This window comes from Triticum urartu, chromosome 3 (genome assembly GCF_003073215.2).
Source record: "Triticum urartu cultivar G1812 chromosome 3, Tu2.1, whole genome shotgun sequence".
In the NCBI taxonomy this organism is placed as follows: Eukaryota; Viridiplantae; Streptophyta; class Magnoliopsida; order Poales; family Poaceae; genus Triticum; species Triticum urartu.
The window spans coordinates 380,397,759-380,416,642 of NC_053024.1; the positions used below are offsets into that span (position 1 = coordinate 380,397,759).

Sequence of the window (18,884 nt, forward strand, 5' to 3'; positions counted from 1 at the left end):
TGGACGATGGGGCAAGGGCGAAACGGTTCAGTGGCTCACCACGGGTCTAACGGTGTTGCTGGAGAGGCTGGGAAAGAATGGAATCCGGTGAATCCACAGCGAGGTCCGTCGGCTGTGGCGGTAAGATGAGCTCGAGGCCATCGCTGCAGCGCGTCTGAGCTCGGGTTCTTCGACGGGGTGGCGTGCAGGGATGCAGAGGGCCAATGGACAGGTGGGCTGGGCAAGGGAGGGCCGGTGGCCACGGGGTTCACGACGGTGTCGCCTCAATGGCTTCGGCCATGGCGGCGAACATGTGAGGGAGCGAGGGGGGTGAGCGGGGGTCCAGACGGGGGCGATGGCGTTAACCCGCTCGTCACGCTAGCCTAGGGAGGGCCAGGCAGGCAGCTGCATGCCGACGCGTGCGAGCACCCTCCCTACTAGCGAGAGGAGGAGGACAAGGCTACCCCTGGTGGGCTGGCCTATTAAGTGGGCTGTGACAGGTAAGTCATGTCCCTCTCTCTGCTTTTCTATGAATTTCCTTTTCTGTTAATTAAATTCTTTCGCCATTGTTTTGAATTCAAATAGAATTCAAACAATGCCAAAATCCTCTAAATATTTTTATGTTGCTTCATGGACCTTTCCCAAAGGCACATACATTATTTCATAAGCATTTGAAAATATATCCTAGTTATATGAATATAACTTCAAATTCAAATACAATATGATTTAAATTCAGTGACCAAAATTAATCCTTAAAAATGTTCATTATTTTTGGTATGGACCAAAACCCTTGCCAAAAATATCAAACATTAATGAAGGCATATTGGATTCAGAGAATGCAATTTTCAGGGTTCTTGCCTGCAATTTTCAAGGTTCTTGCCCTTTATTTAATATTTTTTGAGGCTTGAAAATTCCCTCAATTCAAGTTTCTCCGAAATCATGAATGCTTCTAATGCATTAATTACACTCAATTATTCTAGGGCTGTGACAACTAAGAAGAACCAAATAGTAGGCTATCCCAACGCAGAAGCAATTGCCGCCTTACGGCACAACATTCACGATAAATGGCTGGCGTGACAACTCGGACGGGACAAGTCGAAAACCATGGCGGCTCTCGCCTCCCTAATGACCCGATTCTGTGCAGAGGAGGATAGCTGGTTGGCCCGTAGAAGCAACCACAAGAAGCCTGCTAAAAGAGAGATATTTTATATTAATTTCCTTGAATACAAATAATACAACCCAGGAGTAAGGCCATGGGGTGTGTGGAATATTACCACTAAAATATGTAATGAACTTTCAAGCATAACAGAGCCAAAAGAATTCAAAGATGGCACATCCTGATAATGCGATAACCAAATGATAATGATAATTTTTGTTACCATTGCCGATACATCATAATTTAACCCTCTCATTGTATTAAGCACATAAACTCTTTGCTATATCATAGCAATTTTCATTTACATTCAGAATCTTCATGGCAAAGCCCCAAAAAGATTGTTGGGATATAAGACATGAACCAGGCATACATATAGATTTCTCTCCAAACAGGCTTGAACAAAAGAAAACAAATCCAATAACTTTAAGTGAATCGCCAGGTGTGCAACTATAAAGCCACACAGTGCATGAGCTTTAGGAAAAATACATAACATACAAAAACCAGAGAAAATACTGGCACTCAATGCTTCCTGGTTGTGCATGCAACATTTTTCCAGAAACTGACTTAGTAGTACCCATTTCCCGCGCTGTCTGAAACCATGTCCATGGAGGTATCATTGGAGCTTGCAGAGTTGGCCTCTCGGTTTTGCCCGGCTGAGTTTGCTTCAGTGTTCCGTCCTCCATTACCAGCACCTTGGGTTAAGTGATACGTCTGGAGGCTCCTGCGGACCGGGCTTGATAATGCATTTGAGAATATTGTATTCTTTGACTGGTCACTGAGGCTGGGTCTGGGAGCATGCCCGGATGTTGCTTGTGCGTATGACCCAGCTGAGGGTTGGATAATTGTAAACGGATTCACACTCATGGGATGCTGATGTACCCTTGGGGATACATGTGCATCAGTACCTCCATAGTCAATCTCATGCTATAAAACAAAGCAACAATATACCAAATATTGGTTAAATTGCTTATAATACATATGAGAACTATTGAACCCAAGACAATAGATATTAGATAGTGAAAGTTAAAAAGACATACACCTATACACTGACAAGATCATGATTCATATATCGTGATGTTCGACAAAAAACAACACAAAATTCAATATTATCAGAAATGGAGGCAGCAACGTAAATCAGGGAGTTCTAAGATCGAACCTGGATATGTGACATTATGTCTGCAACAGTAAGCCTCGACTCCTCATCATGCTTCCTCAAGATCCATTGGTGGAGCTTTTCCTGTATGATTAAATTGAAATTTAGCCAGGGTACATTTCCATGCAATGTTCGAATCTAGTATCGCTAGCGAAAGTACATTTTCTCCCCTACTTAATACAAGCTAGAAAAAAAAGGGTACATACAAGCTGTAAGAACTACGATTACAGATTACTCTCATATTTTGGCTAGAAACAAAATGGGTACTAACTGTCTAAATCTTAACAACAAGATACATATTTCTCCATTCTTATTGATGCCTTTCTGTTTCTCTTGAAAATCCAGGTCGAACAAAATTTCATACTTTGGTACCCTTGCTTTTTTGTAAAAGACTGCAACACAAGTCCATGTTAGCTATGAAGGGAACAAACATTGAATTACGACTGCTCAAGGGATCAGTTACAACCTCTGAACATTGACATTTCATTCTCTGAGGCTTTGGTTGCACATCCAATTCTTACATGGTATCCCCTAAGGATGGCCAAATCTGATGTGGCTGTATCCACTGTCAAGCCCAACGTATGCCCTCACCGACCACCAGACCAATCTATAGCTGTAAACTACACGCGCAGCCAATCGAAATTCCTACAAACAACCGACCGAAGAGAGAAAAAGAGGAGGACGGAGAGAGAAGGGTCACTGACGAGGGCGTGCCGCTCGCCAGCCTGGAAGGAGAGCTTCTGCTGGGCCATGGCCTGGGAGTATAGCTGGGAGAGGGAATTGGCGGCGCCACAGAAGCTGGAGTAGAGCGTGCGGTCGGCCTCGTCCAACCGCGGTGCGGCGTCCGTCTTCCTCTTTCGGGACATCGCCGCCGCCGCCGCCGGAGATCCCCTTACGAACCGGAAGCCACCGAGGAGAAGGATGCGGAAGAGGGTTTGATGCGATTTTTCCCCTTTTCTTTTTTTCTTTTTGTTCTACGGGTGGGCGGTGTGGCGTGCGATGACCATGCCCTTTCAAATCAAATCTCGTGTGTATCGGTTTTGGTTTTGGTTTTTTTATGGAAAGGCCTTCATGGCTAGCTTTATTAAAATTATGCGACCCTTACATCGTCCGTTAAAAAATCAGTAATAAATTCCGGAGATGAGTCCAACCATAAACTTGGTGGATCAACACGTTCATTTTGAGCTAGCGAATGAGCTACCATATTAGATTCCCGGTTACAATGCTTTAATAAGGCCTTCCCGAAATCACTAAGTGAGCGACAGACATCTAGTATAGGAGCCGCGATCATTGAGTGTCCTGAGTTTCCCTAAAGAGCTTCCACAATGATCACATTATCAGATTGTATCAAAATAGAGTTCAATCCCAAATTGCCAGCAAGTTTGAGACCTTCCACAAGAGCGCCTGCTTCCGCCGATATCACATCCGCCACATGCTCTAATTTGACCGTGGCTGCAGCCACAAGTATACCATTGCTATCTCTTATAACTGTACCACAGGATGCTGCATTGTCCTCTTCTACGAAGGAAGCATCAACATTAACGAGATATTGGCCAAGTAATGGCTTCCTCCATTTGTTCAACCGCGGCAGTGTTGTAGGTTTAGTTGCAACTCGTACAAAATTCAATGAGAGAGCCCTGATGGACTGGCAGGACCTAACCGGGCATTGAACCTCTCCCTGTCTCACTATTTGCCTTCTTTGCCACCATATATACCAGCTAGTAATAGCAATCAGCTCTGGTAAATCGACGACATCCATATATTGCGTCTGGTGAGGCGGTTCATAAAGAAAGATTTCAAAAATCTCAGCACCCGATCTCCCCTGTTATGCAACTCTTGCTATTATGTCATGCAGTCCCATATTTCTCTATATCTCCTGAGCCCTGTTACATTTGAAGGCCATATGAGCAATATCTTCTGCCTGCATTAAGCATAGCGGACATTGAGCAGACTTAGAAATATGTCTGTTTGCCAGTATACAGCAACAGGGTATGGCATAATGAAGACATCTTCATAAGAAAATTTTTATTTTGCTTGGTATCTTTAAACTCCAAAGTTTCTTCCAGCCCGGGTGTTGAGCAGATCCGCTTATACCATTAGGATTTGAATCCTTCGAAACATAAGTCTCCTCCCACTGCTTGTAATAGGCCGAGTGGACACAAAAAACACCCGATTTTGTTAAGTGCCATGAGACAAAATCTTCTGTCTCATACTGATATATTGGGATTTGCAAAATTCTTTCCGCATCAATGTGCCAAAAATTATCTCTGATTAGTGCCTCATCCCATTCCCCGTGACCGGGTTAATAAGTTCATTCACCTTTGACAGTACACGGTTGCCCTGCGTCATGATAATTTTTCTTGAAATACTATTTGGAATCCAACAATCATTCCATATATTTATTTTCGTACCATTGCCAACTCTCCATATACACCCCTTCTTGAAAGTTTGTATTCCTGCCCAAATGCTCTGCCAAACATAGTGTCGGCGTTCTGGAACGGGGGTCCCCAGACTTGCCTGCCTGCGGCCTGCGGCGTGGCTCAAAGGGGGACCCAGCGCGGCCCATCTTCACCAACACAAACCCAATACCGTCGCGAGGGGTCAAGCCTCGCGGGGCAGACGACGCGGAGCTTCCTCAGGCGCGGCCTCGTCAGGCTGGCTCATGAGGAGGCGGAGAGATCAAGGCGGGGTACCTCACGAGGTGCCCGTGACGCAAGCCATGGCGACCGGGGGTGCCAGGCGGGTGCCAGCCCGCGCAGTGTCCTCCCTTCCTCTTTGGTGCAAAGGGGGTAAGCGCAGCCGCGGAGTACCGAGGCATCAGGCAAAGGTTGCCATTTCGGTGCAAAGAGACCAAGACCAGGAGGACTATGAGACGGAGGTCACCGTGGAGCCCAAGACGGCGTCATCACCAGAGCTTTGCGCAGGCGAAGACTACTTTTGTCAGGATAGCTGATACTAGTTGTCCCCCTTCAAATTAGCCCGCCATTGTTGGCTCCCTTCCCGCTCGATATTTGGGAAGAGGGCCAGGGCCTCTATAAATAGGACCAGCCACCCACAGAGCAAAGAGAGCTGAGGGGGGAAGGAAAGAGAGGGGTTTAGATCAGGTAGAGAGAAAGAGAAGGGTGACTGAGCTCCTCCCAGCAGTTCATCGCCCCAGCCAAGAACAGACCCTCGAGAGGCTGTTCTTCCTTGTATTGTTCATCATCATCAGCCCAAGAGGCAATCCACCACACCACACACTGGAGTAGGGTATTACACCACAACGGTGGCCCGAACCAGTATAAACCCTGCGTCTCTTGTGTTGTTCTTTTCTTAGTTTAGATCCTAGCAAGGCGGAGGAGTGCAGGTAGGCAGGAGGCGAAATCTCCGCGCGCACCCCACTGTTCGAACCTCAAGGGTCTGCCGGAACCCGAAATCCGACATTTGGCGTGCCAGGTAGGGGTGTGCCGGGATTCGTCTTCCACCACCCTGTTCTCCTCCGACCATCATGCCAATGTCTGACGCTCGTCGGGCCTGCGCCGAGCGGCGGGCCGCGCTCGCTTCCCGCGTCGCCCAGACGGCCCCTGTCGGCGGGCGTCCTCGCCGTTCCCCGTCACCTGCCGTCAATGCCGCCACCGGCCCGACGGGGGACGAGCAGCAAGCATCGTCCCAGCATCCGTCCGTGCGGCAACACGGCCGCACCGCAACTCCCTCGCTCACCCCAGCTGGTTCTTCATCCCGCGCGCTCCGCGCGCCCATGGAGGCTCGGGCTGCACTCATCGCAGCGAACGAGCTCCTGCGCTACCGTCCCGTCGACGACGTCTACGAAGAATGGCTCGACCGTGTCGCCAAGCTCGTCCGCGCCGCAGGGGGCTCTCCTGCGCCGTCCGTTCCGCTGCACCGCACCCCGCCCTGCGTGGGCAATGAAGCTCCGGCGGCGCCCCGGCCGCCTCCTCCTCAGGAAGGCGCCATGGCTCCAAGGCGCGTGGCCCCTGGGCAGAACCCGCTCCGTCAGGCGCCAGCGCAGCAAGAGCAGAGCTGTCAAGAAGTCCCTCGCCCGCAAGAAGCTGCCCGGGCGCTCCCTGCTCCAGCACGTCGCGACCATGCTCCTGCTCCCGTGCGTCAAGACCCCGCGTTGCTCCCAGCTGAAGTGCGTGGGGACATGCAAGACCAAGCTCCCCGTCATCCAAGGCCTCCCGTGGCCACAGCAGGCTGTCGCGCCTTCACCGCTGAGCTACGCAGCATCGCGTGGCCCGGCAAGTTCAAGCCAGACTTGCCTCCTCGCTACGGCGGCACGGCTGACCCTACGGAGTTCCTCCAGCTCTACGAGCTGGGCATCGAAGCTGCCAACGGAGACGAGAAGGTCATGGCGAACTGGTTCCCCATGGCACTCAAGGATGGGGCCCGCACCTGGCTCCTGAACCTGGCTCCAGGCACAATCTCCTCATGGGATGAGATGCGCACCCGCTTCATCGCCAACTTCCAAGGCACTCGCGACCGGCCACCCGCCGTGAGCGACATGCGCCGCATCAAGCAACAGCCCGGGGAGACCCTGCAGAAGTACATCCAGCGCTTCAACAACGCGTGCCTCAAGATTCCCAAGGTGACTGAGGAGGCCATCATCTCGGCCTTCTCCGACGGCGTGCGCGACGTCAAGATGAAGAAGGAGCTGGCGATGCATGAAGACCTGTGCACTTCCTTGGAACTGTTCAACCTGGCAACCAAGTGCGCCAGGGCCGAGGAAGGGTGTCTCTCCCTCCTCGAGCTGCCTGCCGCAGACCCAGAAGAGAAGAAGCCCAAGGCCAAGGATGTGAAGCGCAAGGGGGCTGCCGTGCTCGCGGCAGAACCAGACACCAAGCGGGGCAGAGATCAGCCCGAACCTTCCAAGGACAGCCGGTACTGTGTGTACCACGACCTCCACACCCACAACACCAACGAATGTCAAGAGCTCTGAGCCGTGCGAGAAGGAAGGATCGGTCGTCGCCCTGACCGCAATGACCGGGGCTACGGCCGAGGAGGAGGAAGGAACGCAGGACGCTGGGAAGACCGTGGCCCGCGCCAAGGGTGGCGCGATCAACCTCGCGAGGATCGCTGGCCAGACCTGCCTCGCGAGGGAGGCTGGAGGGATCAGCCTCGCGAGGGAGACTGGAGGGATCAGCCTCGCGAGGATCGCCCGCAAGGCAACGCAGGCCTCCCACCGCTACCGCCGCAGCCAAGGAGAAACGAGGACCGCCACCAGGACGAGGGGGCTGGGGGCTTCCAGGAGCCGCGCGCGATCGCCTGCATCCTGGGCGGGGCACAAGCCCCAGCCTCTCAGCGCATCTTCAAGCAGTTCGCCCGTGAAGTGAACGCAGTCCTCCCCAGGCTCGAAGCCACGCGCCCTGTCAGGTGGTCGGCGTGCGCCATCACGTTCAGCTCAGCAGATCAGCTCAAGTGTGCGGCTACAGCCGGAGTTCTCCCGATGCTTTGCTCCCCGATCGTCAGCAACGTGGTGGTCACCAAGACCCTCATCGATGGCGGGGCAGGGCTCAACGTCCTGTTCGTGGAGACATTCAACAACCTCCAAGTGCCCTACAACCAGCTTCAGCCAACCAAGCCTTTCTCCGGTATCACCAACGGCTCCACGGTCCCGATTGGGCGGGTCCGCCTCCCTGTCACCTTCGGGGCACGCGACAACTACCGCACCGAGCTCATTGACTTCGACGTCGCTCACATTCGCCTGCCGTACAACGCCTTCCTTGGGTACCCAGCGCTGGCCAAGTTCATGGCCGTAACTCACCACGGCTACAACGTCCTCAAGATGCCAGGAAGCGGCAGAGTCATCACGGTGCCCTGTGAAGAGAAGGACGCGGTGTGTTCCCTGGAACGAGCCTTTCAGGCCGTGTCACTGGAAGACCCAGATCGTGGAAGTAGGAGGCCTCCCGAGACCGCCCCTAAGAAGAAGAAGACATCGTCCGGCCCGACCACTCAAGAGGCAGGCCCCTCTGGGCCCGCGCCTGCCCAGGGGGAACCTCCTTCCATCGCATAGAAAAGCGCGCCCAGCGCCCTCCTCAGGCAGGGCTCGGGGGCTCCCCCTTGGAGAGCCACCGACCTAGCTAGGGTCACGAGGGAGGCGCTTGGGCACCACATGGAGGCGTGTTTCGAAGCATGTTTCCCTCAAGAAGGAGCAAGGCAAGGAGACCCAGACCCTCAGGAGTTCGTCAGTAAGGCCATTCAGGAGCTACAGGAGTCAAGAGTCATGAAAGGCGGCCGCCGCCTACCAGCAGCGGCTCCCCATCCAGGCGAGGATGGTGGGCTGCGCGTTTGCATCGACATACCAGGGCTCAACCGAGTCACCTCTCTGGAGCGCCTCTGGCCCTCGCGAGTGGGGCGCTACGGAGGCCCACCCCACAGCTACGTTCGCATGCCTTACGGCTTGCCGAACACGGCTGACATGTACCAGTGCCTCATGAGGGGCATCACGGGGGCACGAGAGGCCAGGCGTTCCGCAGCCCTGGCAGGGATGGAGATGGCCCATGAGGAGCCGCCAGTGCCTCCGGAGCCTCCCGAGGCCCCTGGGCCTGGGGGCTCGTGAGGATCGGCTTCCACAGCCCACCGAGCCTACTACATCAATGCTCCTTCGTCCTCAACATCATCAGGTGACATCTTTCGAGTTTTATTTCCAGCTGGGAGCGCCCCCCCAGGGCTGCATTATTCCTAGGCCGCGTGGGTCCGTCCCTGCGGCGTGTATCCGTTTTTTATTCCATGTTGTTAGCTTACCTTGTTGGGGGCGCCCCTCGGGCTGCATGACCCCCCAAGTCGCTCGGGCCTGACCCAGTGATGTCCGCATTCCCAGCATCTATTTGAACGAATCCACTCCTTCGCGGCTAATGTGTTTTACCTAGTTGCCTGCTCAGCTGACGCCAACTAACGGAGCTGCTCCCAAACGGCACGATGCTTGCGCATGGGTCCGTCCCTGCAACCCCAATAAACCTGGATGTCTGAGCTCTGGTCGCGGCAGCCCCGCATAGCGTCACCTCGTCAAGCCTTCAGTGCCTCACTACCCCTCGGAAGCAACCAACGGCTGACTGTCAATTGTCATGGCAACCCCTTGTTTTTTCTATGATGGACCTGCAGGACCTCCTGAAGAGGCTGCGTCAGGCAAGGCCCTTGCGGTGTCACCTGCGCTCTCGTCCGCGCGAACCGCTTGCACGTTAAAGGGGGGGTGCCTGAGCATCGCGACTCAGGGCTCCTACTGGCTCTCCAGCCCTCACCCTCTGGCCTTGACCACGGCATCGCGACCTGGCATACCAGCGACGGCTGAGACTCGCTCGAGGGCCGGGACCCGATGACGTAGAGCAGAAAGGGGAGCAAAGGCGAGAGGGGAGAGACACACGAGGACCTCGCCGAGCAACCTTGCGCCTGCCGATGCACGGACCCGGCGACACACCAGAGAGCGGCCCCTGATCCTCGAGATAAGTCATCACCCGGAAGCGCCAGCTGCCGTGGCACCATCCCCGCACCTAATGCTATCCCGTGTTAGCAACGCCGCTCTCCTTTCTCACCAAACGACGGCTGCTTGGGCGCCAAAGGGGACCTCCTGAGCATCGCGACTCAGGGGCTCTTACCGGACTCCGGGTCGCTCACCTCTTGGCCTTGACCACGGCATCGCGACTTGGCATACCAGCGACGGCTGAAGCCGCCTTGGGACTGGGACCTGTCGGCGCAGAGCACCAAGCCCTCGTGAGGTTCGAAAGGGAGGACTGAGCTGAGGCGGAATGAGCAACTCACGCAATTCTACGACAAGGGTTATATTAACAAAACAGGATCACAGGCACCTTACAAGCCCCCACGGGACGCGTTTTTTGATTCCTCGCAGGGAACAGATCCTAAAGGGACACAAACTACGCACGACCCTACAAAAGACGCCATCATCAACAGTGGGCCGCCAAGCACCGACGCCAACCCCATCCAGATCAGAGTCGGCGGCGGCCTGACGAGCCCGCCCTGCTCCAGGAGCGGTGCCGGCTCGGGGGCTCGTAGCTGTCGTCGCTCGTCTCCGGAGTCGCGAAGAGCTCGCCGGAGTCGCTGGAACCTCCGACGCCTCCACCGCCTGAGGAGCCGCCAAGGGAGCGGTTGGCGGGCCCAGTCCTCGTCGCGGCAGGGTCCTGGCCATCTTCCCCGGGGCAGCACTCCAGCCGGCGCCCGCTCGCATCGAAGACCTTGAAGAGCATCACCGAAGCACCGTCGTAATCCAAGTGGACCACGAAGACGCCCCTTACCCTGCAAACCCGGGCGATCTCTCTCCAGCCCCGAGTCATGAAGACCTCGCCCGGGGCAACGACCGCGACCTCTGCCTCGATCACGAGGGTGCTGCAGCCGGCGTGCTGCAGCCAGAGCTCCAGGGGCTCCCCCTGCGGGATGATGGAGGCGAAGAAGGGAGGAAGGCGGATCCAAGACTGAAGAGGAATGGCGACGTGAAGCACGAACTCTCGGGAGGAGCCCTCGGTGTGGACCCCAGGAGGGACGACCCACACCTTCGTGACCCACCGGCGCCGACGGTGGCGCCACCCGTGGCGGTCAGCATTAGCTCCTTCGGGGCCCTCGACGTGGGCGTACAATGGCAGCGGGAACCCCGGCGGCACCCGCTCGCACCAAGGCCTCGACACCACCTGAAAGGCCCCCTCGCCCGGGCCGGGGGGGGGAGCCGTTTCTTCGGCGGGAGTGGGTATGGTTCCCCTCGGGGAGCCTTTCCCTTCTCTGCCATCGAGAACCGGCGGATCGGAGCCATCGCAGCAAGACGGAGCAAGGATCGGGAAGAAGGAGAAGCAAGGGGGGATGGACTGGAAGGGCGCGCGCCGTTCCGTACTTATGGCCGGCGAAGGCCAACCGCCGACCTCCACGATTGCAGGTAATCATGACCCACTTTGCATGTAGGGACTTGTCCAGTCCGTGCGGTTGCCGAGGCGCCATGGGGAAGTGGAGGCGCCCACGTCCCATCAACCGCCACGCGGCGCCCAAAGCCGCAGGTTGTTAGGGCCCGCGACGCTTCGCTCTTGCCCTTCCGTCTCCCTGCACGGCCAAGTCCGGGTGCGCCTTGGGCCCGGGGGCTACTGTCGGCGTTCTGGGAATGGGGGTCCCCAGACTTGCCTGCCTGCGGCCTGCGGCGTGGCTCAAAGGGGGGGCCAGCGTGGCCCATCTTCACCAACACAAACCCAAGACCCTCGCGAGGGGCCAAGCCTCGTGGGGCGGACGACGCGGAGCTTCCTCAGGCACGGCCTCGTCAGGCTGGCTCACGAGGAGGCGGAGAGATCAAGGCGGGGTACCTCACGAGGTGCCCGTGATGCAAGCCATGATGACCGGGGGTGCCAGGCGGGTGCCAGCCCGCGCAGTGTCCTTCCTTCCTCTTTGGTGCAAAGGGGGCAAGCACAGCCGCGGAGTACCGAGGCATCAGGCAAAGGTTGCCATTTCGGTGCAACGAGACCAAGACCAGGAGGACTACGAGACGGAGGTCACCGTGGAGCCCAAGACAGCGTCATCACCAGAGCTTTGCGCAGGCGAAGACTACTTTTGTCAGGATAGCTGATACTAGCTGTCCCCCTTCAAATTAGCCTGCCATTGTTGGCTCCCTTCCCGCTCGATATTTGGGAAGGGGACCAGGGCCTCTATAAATAGGACCAGCCACCCACAGAGCAAAGAGAGCTGAGGGGGGAAGGAAAGAGAGGGGTTTAGATCAGGTAGAGAGAGAGAGAGAAGGGTGACTGAGCTCCTCCCAGCAGTTCATCGCCCCAGCCAAGAATAGACCCTTGAGAGGCTGTTCTTCCTTGTATTGTTCATCATCATCAGCCCAAGAGGCAATCCACCACACCACACACTGGAGTAGGGTATTACACCACAACGGTGGCCCGAACCAGTATAAACCCTGCGTCTCTTGTGTTGTTCTTTCCTTAGTTTAGATCCTAGCAAGGCGGAGGAGTGCAGGTAGGCAGGAGGCGAAATCTCCGTGCGCACCCCAGTGTTCGAACCTCAAGGGTCTGCCGGAACCCGAAATCCGACACATAGGACGCTCCTTTTTTCAGTTCACAATTCAACAAGTCTCCAAAAGGGTAATATTTCGCTCTTAGGACCTTAGCACATAGAGAGTCATAATTATCAATGAGTCTCCAGCATTGTTTGGCGAGCATAGCCATATTGAAACTGTGTATGTCACGAAACCCCATGCCTCCCTATGATTTTGGAACACACATTTTCCACCACGCGAACCAATGCATCTTGCGTTGATCTTCACCATCTCCCCACCAATAATGCGACATAGTATCAGTGATCCCCTTGCAATTTTTTTTGGGAATTTGAATACCCCCATCGCATAAGTTGGGATGGCTTGGGCCACCGCCTTAATTAAAGCCTCCTTTCCACCATAAGATAATGTTCTCTCCTTCCATCCATCGACCAACTTCTGTATTCTCTCAATGAGATGTTTAAAACAATCTACTCGGTCTACCCCAATCATTGAGGGGAGTCCCAAGTATTTATCAGATAGAGACTCGGTCATTATGTCAAGAATTTGACAAACATCCACTTTGTCATCCACACTTGTATTCGGGCTAAAGTAAATAGAAGATTTGGCAGAGCTAATCATTTGTCCTGAAGCGTCACAGTAATCATCTAGAATTCTCTTCAGGGTAATAGCATTCGTAGCATCTTCCCTCATAAGTATCAAAGATTCGTCAGCAAAAAGCAAATGAGAAATAAAGGGTGAATCACGACACACCTGAACCCCCTTTAGCTGCTCAGTTTCAATTTCATGAGTAATCAAAGCCGATAATCCTTCCGCACATAAAAGGAACAAATAAGGGGATAGAGGATCCCCTTGTCTTAGGCCCCTTGAAGGAGAGAAGACCTCTGTCTCATTAGAATTAATCTTCACCTTGTACTGGACAGATTTGACACACGCCATAATGAGGTGAACCCATTGAGGATTAAAACCAAGCTTCAGCAAAATGGCTTATAAGAAAACCCATTCTACGCGATCATAAGCTTTGTGCATGTCAAGTTTGATAGCACAAGATCCTACTTTTCCCTTCTTCTTCATAGAATGCAAGCACTCATAAGCAACAATCACATTATCAGTAATAATTCGTCTCGGTACAAAAGCACTTTGTGTCTCGCTGATAATATCAGGGAGAAAAACCTTGAGCCTCGCAGCTAACATTTTTGCTATGACTTTATAGACCACATTGCAAAGACTAATGGGCTTGAATCGACTAACATTTTCTGGTTCTTCGAGTTTAGGGATCAAAACAATGGTAGTTGTGTTCCATCCCTCAGGGATCATACCACTATTCACAGCATCCAGAACCTCCTTTGTGAGATCATCACCCACCAAGTGCCAGAATGTTTTGTAAAAAATTGCGTGTAACCCGTCGGGGCCTGGTGCCTTGAGATCGCCGATACTAAATAGAGCTGATCTCACCTCCTCTTCAGTATAAGGCGCTAGCAACGCCTCATTCATATAGGTTGTTACCTTCGGCTGTACCTTCTCGAGGACTTCCTGATTTGCAACATGCACCTCAGCAGTGAAAAAGGTCCTTGAAATAAGCTTGACCAAGGACCTCACGGATTCTTTATCTTCCGTCCAGTCGCCATTTGTATCCATTAGACCATGTATGAAGTTTCTTTTCTTTCGGCCCATTGCAAAGTTATTGAAATAGTTTGTATTCCGATCGCCAAATCTGAGCCAATTTGCATGGGCCCTTTGCACCCAGTATATTTATTCCTTCTCCATTGTCTCCTCGATCTCAATCAAGAGTTTTCTTTGTCTATCTGCCGACTCATCAGTGAGTGGGCCCGATCGCAAAAGTTCAAGCTCCTCCTTGAGACTCTTCAGACGGCGTTGTGGTGATTTCAACACAGTCCGATCCCAGTCATGGAGGTCTTTGTGAACCTTAGTTGTACGAGTAGCTAGCGTTTCAGAGCTAGACGTTTGAGCCCAGGCCTCGGTCACATGATCCACCATCTCATCCTCTTTGAGCCAGCGCGCCTCGAATTGATGCTGGCTCCTCACTTGTTGTTGCAAAGCTGATGTGTCTCCTTCTGTATCAAGAACTACTGGTCTGTGATCAGATTTTAGATGTGACGCATTTGTAACGACAGAGCTTGGGAACATGCCACGAAAACCAGCGTTACGCACTGCCCTGTTGAGTCGTTCCCTTAAGCGGCGTCTCCTCCAAGTGAAGAGTTCTCCTGTGTAGCCCATATCATCTAGCTCGCAGTCCATAAGAGCGTCTCTGAAGTTCTGCATCATCCGTACTGGGCGTGCGGCACCCCCCTCTTTTTCATGAGAATATAGTATCTCATTAAAATCACCGACCACAACCCAAGGGAGTGGTGATTGCAGGTGCAGATTTCTCAAGCAGTTCCATGACAGCAATTTATCATCCCACTTCGGTTCACCATAGAAGCTAGTGAACCTACATACCTCTTCCAGTGAGCTCCCTACCTTCACATCAATAATTTTTTTGTCTTTCCCATCACCTCTAGCACACACGGGTTGTGCCAGGAGAGTAAGAGGCCACCACTGGCCCCAACGCTCTCCACCAACTCGACATGATCCATCTTCAACTTCCTCATTAATTTTTCCGCCCTTCCTGTGTTCAGATGTGTTTCAGACAGAAACAACACATCCGGCCCCCATTGCTTCTGAAGATCCAGAAGCGATCTCACTGCTGTCGTACTGGCCATACCGCGGCAGTGCCAACTTATGGGTTTCATTGCGACCGACGATCACCCTCTTGGGTAGTCGGACAGTTCCACGCACAAAACTTCCTGAGGATGAAAAGAGACTCTCGGTCGGCGACGCCGCTGGAGGACAGAAAAACCCTAGCTTTTACTGCTAGGGGACGACGACTATGGAGATGGAGCCCGCTCCAAGGAGGGTTAAGATCACAGACTCACAAACCTCAAAATCCCATGAAGAAGCTAATGATTCGATTGAAGCAATCTGGAAGAGAACCCAAGTTAAACTCATCAGTCATGTAGCTCATCCCGGGGAAAGAGACCAGCACCACACCGACCAGGGCACCGTCCTAGGACAGCAAGGACGCCGGCCACCGCACCGCCGCCACAATTCCAGCCGTCGCAAGTCCCAGAATCACGAGATCCAATCTAAAGCCCTTTTTCGACACCTTGTCGGAGTGGGAAACATTCGCGGAGGGGTTCATCATCCTCATTGGTGCTTCTCCGATGATGCATGAGTCATTATCATAGACCTGTGGGTCCGTAGGCAGTAGCTAGATGGCTTCTTCTCTCTCTTTGATCTTCAATAAAATGTTCTCCTCGATGTTCTTGGAGATCTATTTGATGTAATGACTTTTTGCGGTGTGTTTGTTGGGATCCGATGAATTGCGAGTTTAAAATCAGTTCTATCTATGAATATTATTTGAGTCTTCTCTGAACTCTTTTATGCATGATCTTTATAACCTCGCATTTCTTCTCCGAACTTTGGTTTGGTTTAGCCAACTAGATTGATTTTTCTTGCAATGGGAAGATGTGCTTTGTGATGGGTTCGATCTTGCGGTGTTCAGTCTCAGTGACAGAAGGAGAAGTGACACGCATGTATCATTGCTATTAAGGATAAAGAGGTCTATTCCTACATGAATATATCTTGTCTACAACATCTCATCGTTCTTATTGCATTACTCCATTTTTCCATGAACTTAATACACTAATGCATGCCGGATAGCGGTCGATATGTGGAGTAATAGTAGTAGATGCAGACAGGAGTCGGTCTACTAATCTTGGACGTGATGCCTATATACATGATCATTGACTTGGATATCGTCATAATTATTTGCTCTTCTATCAATGCCCAATAGTAATTTGTTTACTCATCGTATGTTATTTTCTCGAGAGAAGCCATTAGTGAAATCTATGCCCCCCGGGGTCTATTTCCTATAATGTTATTTTCATATCTATTATTTCAAAAACTCAAAAACACCATGCTACACTTTTTATTTATTTATTTTATTTTGTGTTTTTGTTAGATCTATTTATCAAATCTCATACAATTTTATCTATCCCAATACCGAGGAGGGATTGACAACCCCTCTTACGCGTTGGGTTGCAAGTATTTATTATTTGTGTGCAGATGATGTTTACATAGTGTTGCTTGGTTCTCTTACTGGATTGATAACCTTGGTTTCATAACTAAGGGAAGTACTTACCGTTGTTGTGCTGCATCATCCTCTCCTCTTCGGGGAAATATCAACGCAGATACAAGCAATCAGTGCGCGAGAGGGCGGACAGGGTGCGGGCGTGGCGCGGTGAGCGCATCCATGGGTGTGATGATGGTGGTGCCAAATAGCGGTGGGTTTGACGGGAAACAAAGGGGATCGGGTGAGGGCCTCTCTGCAGGGCTCGAGGACGAGCTCGGGAGGTCCGGCAGTCGCAAGTGGTGGAGATCCAGGGTGAGGCGGAGCCGGCCGCGGCGGATGACGACGTGAGGGGCGACGTAGGGGGAGGGGATGAGGTAGCTAGGGTTTTCCAGGGGGTTGACGAGGTCATGTAGGTGTTGGCGATGGCGGCGGATGCTCTACACGTAGACATCCGGTGACGTGTGCGACCATGGTGTGCTCAGCCTTCCGGTGACTTATTCGAATCACGGTTCAAGGAAAACCTCTTGCTGACACGTCATATCAAAAAAGAGATCGTGGCATGTATTTTGAGGGACATCATCAACCAATTGTTTCTCCCCAAGCGGCCATAGTGACACGATATATAGGGCGAAACGTGATGATTTTTACAGCACAACAAAGGGACGCTTCGCCTTTTACTGGCTTATAAAGAGGAAAGGGGGGTTGAATCCACACTCCCACGCTCTCCTCCTGCTCTAGTGAAAACCTCCTCCCAAGATTCTGCATCTGTACCAATGGCTGATGCGGACGTGAAGGGGAGATGGGTGCCCTCCAAGGTCACCGACACCACCATTGTTGAGCTCCGCGTGGCGGGATACATCTGTTGGGGAACGTTGCAGAAAACAAAATTTTCCTACGGTTTCACCAAGATCCATCTATGAGTTCATCTAGCAACGAATGGTCGGATTGCATCTACATACCTTTGTAGATCAAGCGCGGAAGCGTTCAAAGAACGGGGATGAGGAAGTCGTACTCGACGTGATCCAAATCACCGGAGATCCTAGCGCCGAACGGACGGCACCTCCGCGTTCAACACACGTACGGTCAGCGTGACGTCTCCTCCTTCTTGATCCAGCAAGGGGGGAGGAGAGGTTGATGAAGATCCAGCAGCACGACGGCGTGGTGGTGGATGCAGGGGTCACCGCAGCAGGGCTTCGTCGTTCTACTACGAGAGGGAGAGGTGTAGCAGGGGAGAGGGAGGCGCCAAGACTTAAGGGTGCCGCTGCCCCCTCCCTCCCCCCCTTTATATAGGCCCCCTAGGGGGTGCGCCGGCCCTAGGAGATGGGATCTCCTAGGGGGGGGCGGCGGCCAAGGGGTGGAGTGCCCCCCAAGCCAGGTGGGGCGCCCCCCCACCCTAGGGTTCCCAACCCTAGGCGCATGGGGTGGGCCAAGGGGGGCGCACCAGCCCACTATGGGCTGGTTCCCCTCCCCACTTTGGCCCATGGGGCCCTCCGGGATGGGTGGCCCCACCCGGTGGACCCCCGGGACCCTTCCGGTGGTCCCGGTACAATACCGGTGACCCCCGAAGCTCTCCCGATGGCCGAAACTGCACTTCCTATATATAATTCTTCACCTCCGGACCATTCCGGAACTCCTCGTGACGTCCGGGATCTCATCCGGGACTCCGAACAACTTTCGGGTTACTGCATATTCATATCTCTACAACCCTAGCGTCACCAAACCTTAAGTGTGTAGACCCTACGGGTTCGGGAGACATGTAGACATGACCGAGATGGCTCTCCAGTCAATAACCAACAGCGGGATCTGGATACCCATGTTGGCTCCCACATGCTCCTCGATGATCTCATCGGATGAACCATGATGTCGAGGATTCAAGCAACCCCATATGCAATTCCCTTTGTCAATCGGTATGTTACTTGCCCGAGATTCGATCGTCGGTATCCCAATACCTCGTTCAATTTCATTACCGGCAAGTCACTTTACTCGTACCGTAATGCATGATCCCGTGACCAGACACTTGGTCACTTTGAGCTCATTGTGATGATGCATTACCGAGTGGGCCCAGAGATACCTCTCCATCATACAGAGTGACAAATCCCAGTCTTGATCCGTGTCAACCCAACAGACACTTTCGGAGATACCCGTAGTATACCTTTATAGTCACCCAGTTACGTTGTGACATTTGGTACACCCAAAGCACTCCTACAGTATCCGGGAGTTACACGATCTCATGGTCTAAGGAAAAGATACTTGACATTGGAAAAAACTCTAGCAAACGAACTATACGATCTTGTGCTATGTTTAGGATTGGGTCTTGTCCATCACATCATTCTCCTAATGATGTGATCTCGTTATCAATGACATTCAATGTCCATAATCAGGAAACCATGACTATCTGTTGATCAACGAGCTAGTCAACTAGAGGCTTACTAGGGACATGTTGGTGTCTATGTATTCACACATGTATTACGATTTCCGGATAACA

General features: G+C 52.8%; 1 protein-coding gene across 1 annotated transcript; it reads right to left on the minus strand.

The window, feature by feature from the left end:
- Positions 1-1,371: 1,371 nt before the first annotated feature.
- On the minus strand, positions 1,372-3,282 carry LOC125544040. The gene is made up of 3 exons (XM_048707571.1): positions 2,993-3,282; positions 2,292-2,372; positions 1,372-2,059 (listed from the first exon to the last, which is right to left on the minus strand). The coding sequence occupies exons 1-3, from the start codon at positions 3,152-3,154 to the stop codon at positions 1,700-1,702; spliced, it is 603 nt and encodes a 200-aa protein (XP_048563528.1). The 5' UTR covers positions 3,155-3,282; the 3' UTR covers positions 1,372-1,699.
- Between the last annotated feature and the right edge of the window lie 15,602 nt (positions 3,283-18,884).

Excerpts from the sequence above, each read along its gene's own strand:
- LOC125544040 (XM_048707571.1), bottom strand. The coding sequence starts at position 3,154 with ATGTCCCGAAAGAGGAAGACGGACGCCGCACCGCGGTTGGACGAGGCC. Across the intron at positions 2,373-2,992 it reads CTGGCGAGCGGCACGCCCTC|GAAAAGCTCCACCAATGGAT; the intron begins GTCAGTGACCCT and ends TTAATCATACAG. Across the intron at positions 2,060-2,291 it reads ACATAATGTCACATATCCAG|CATGAGATTGACTATGGAGG; the intron begins GTTCGATCTTAG and ends TTTGTTTTATAG.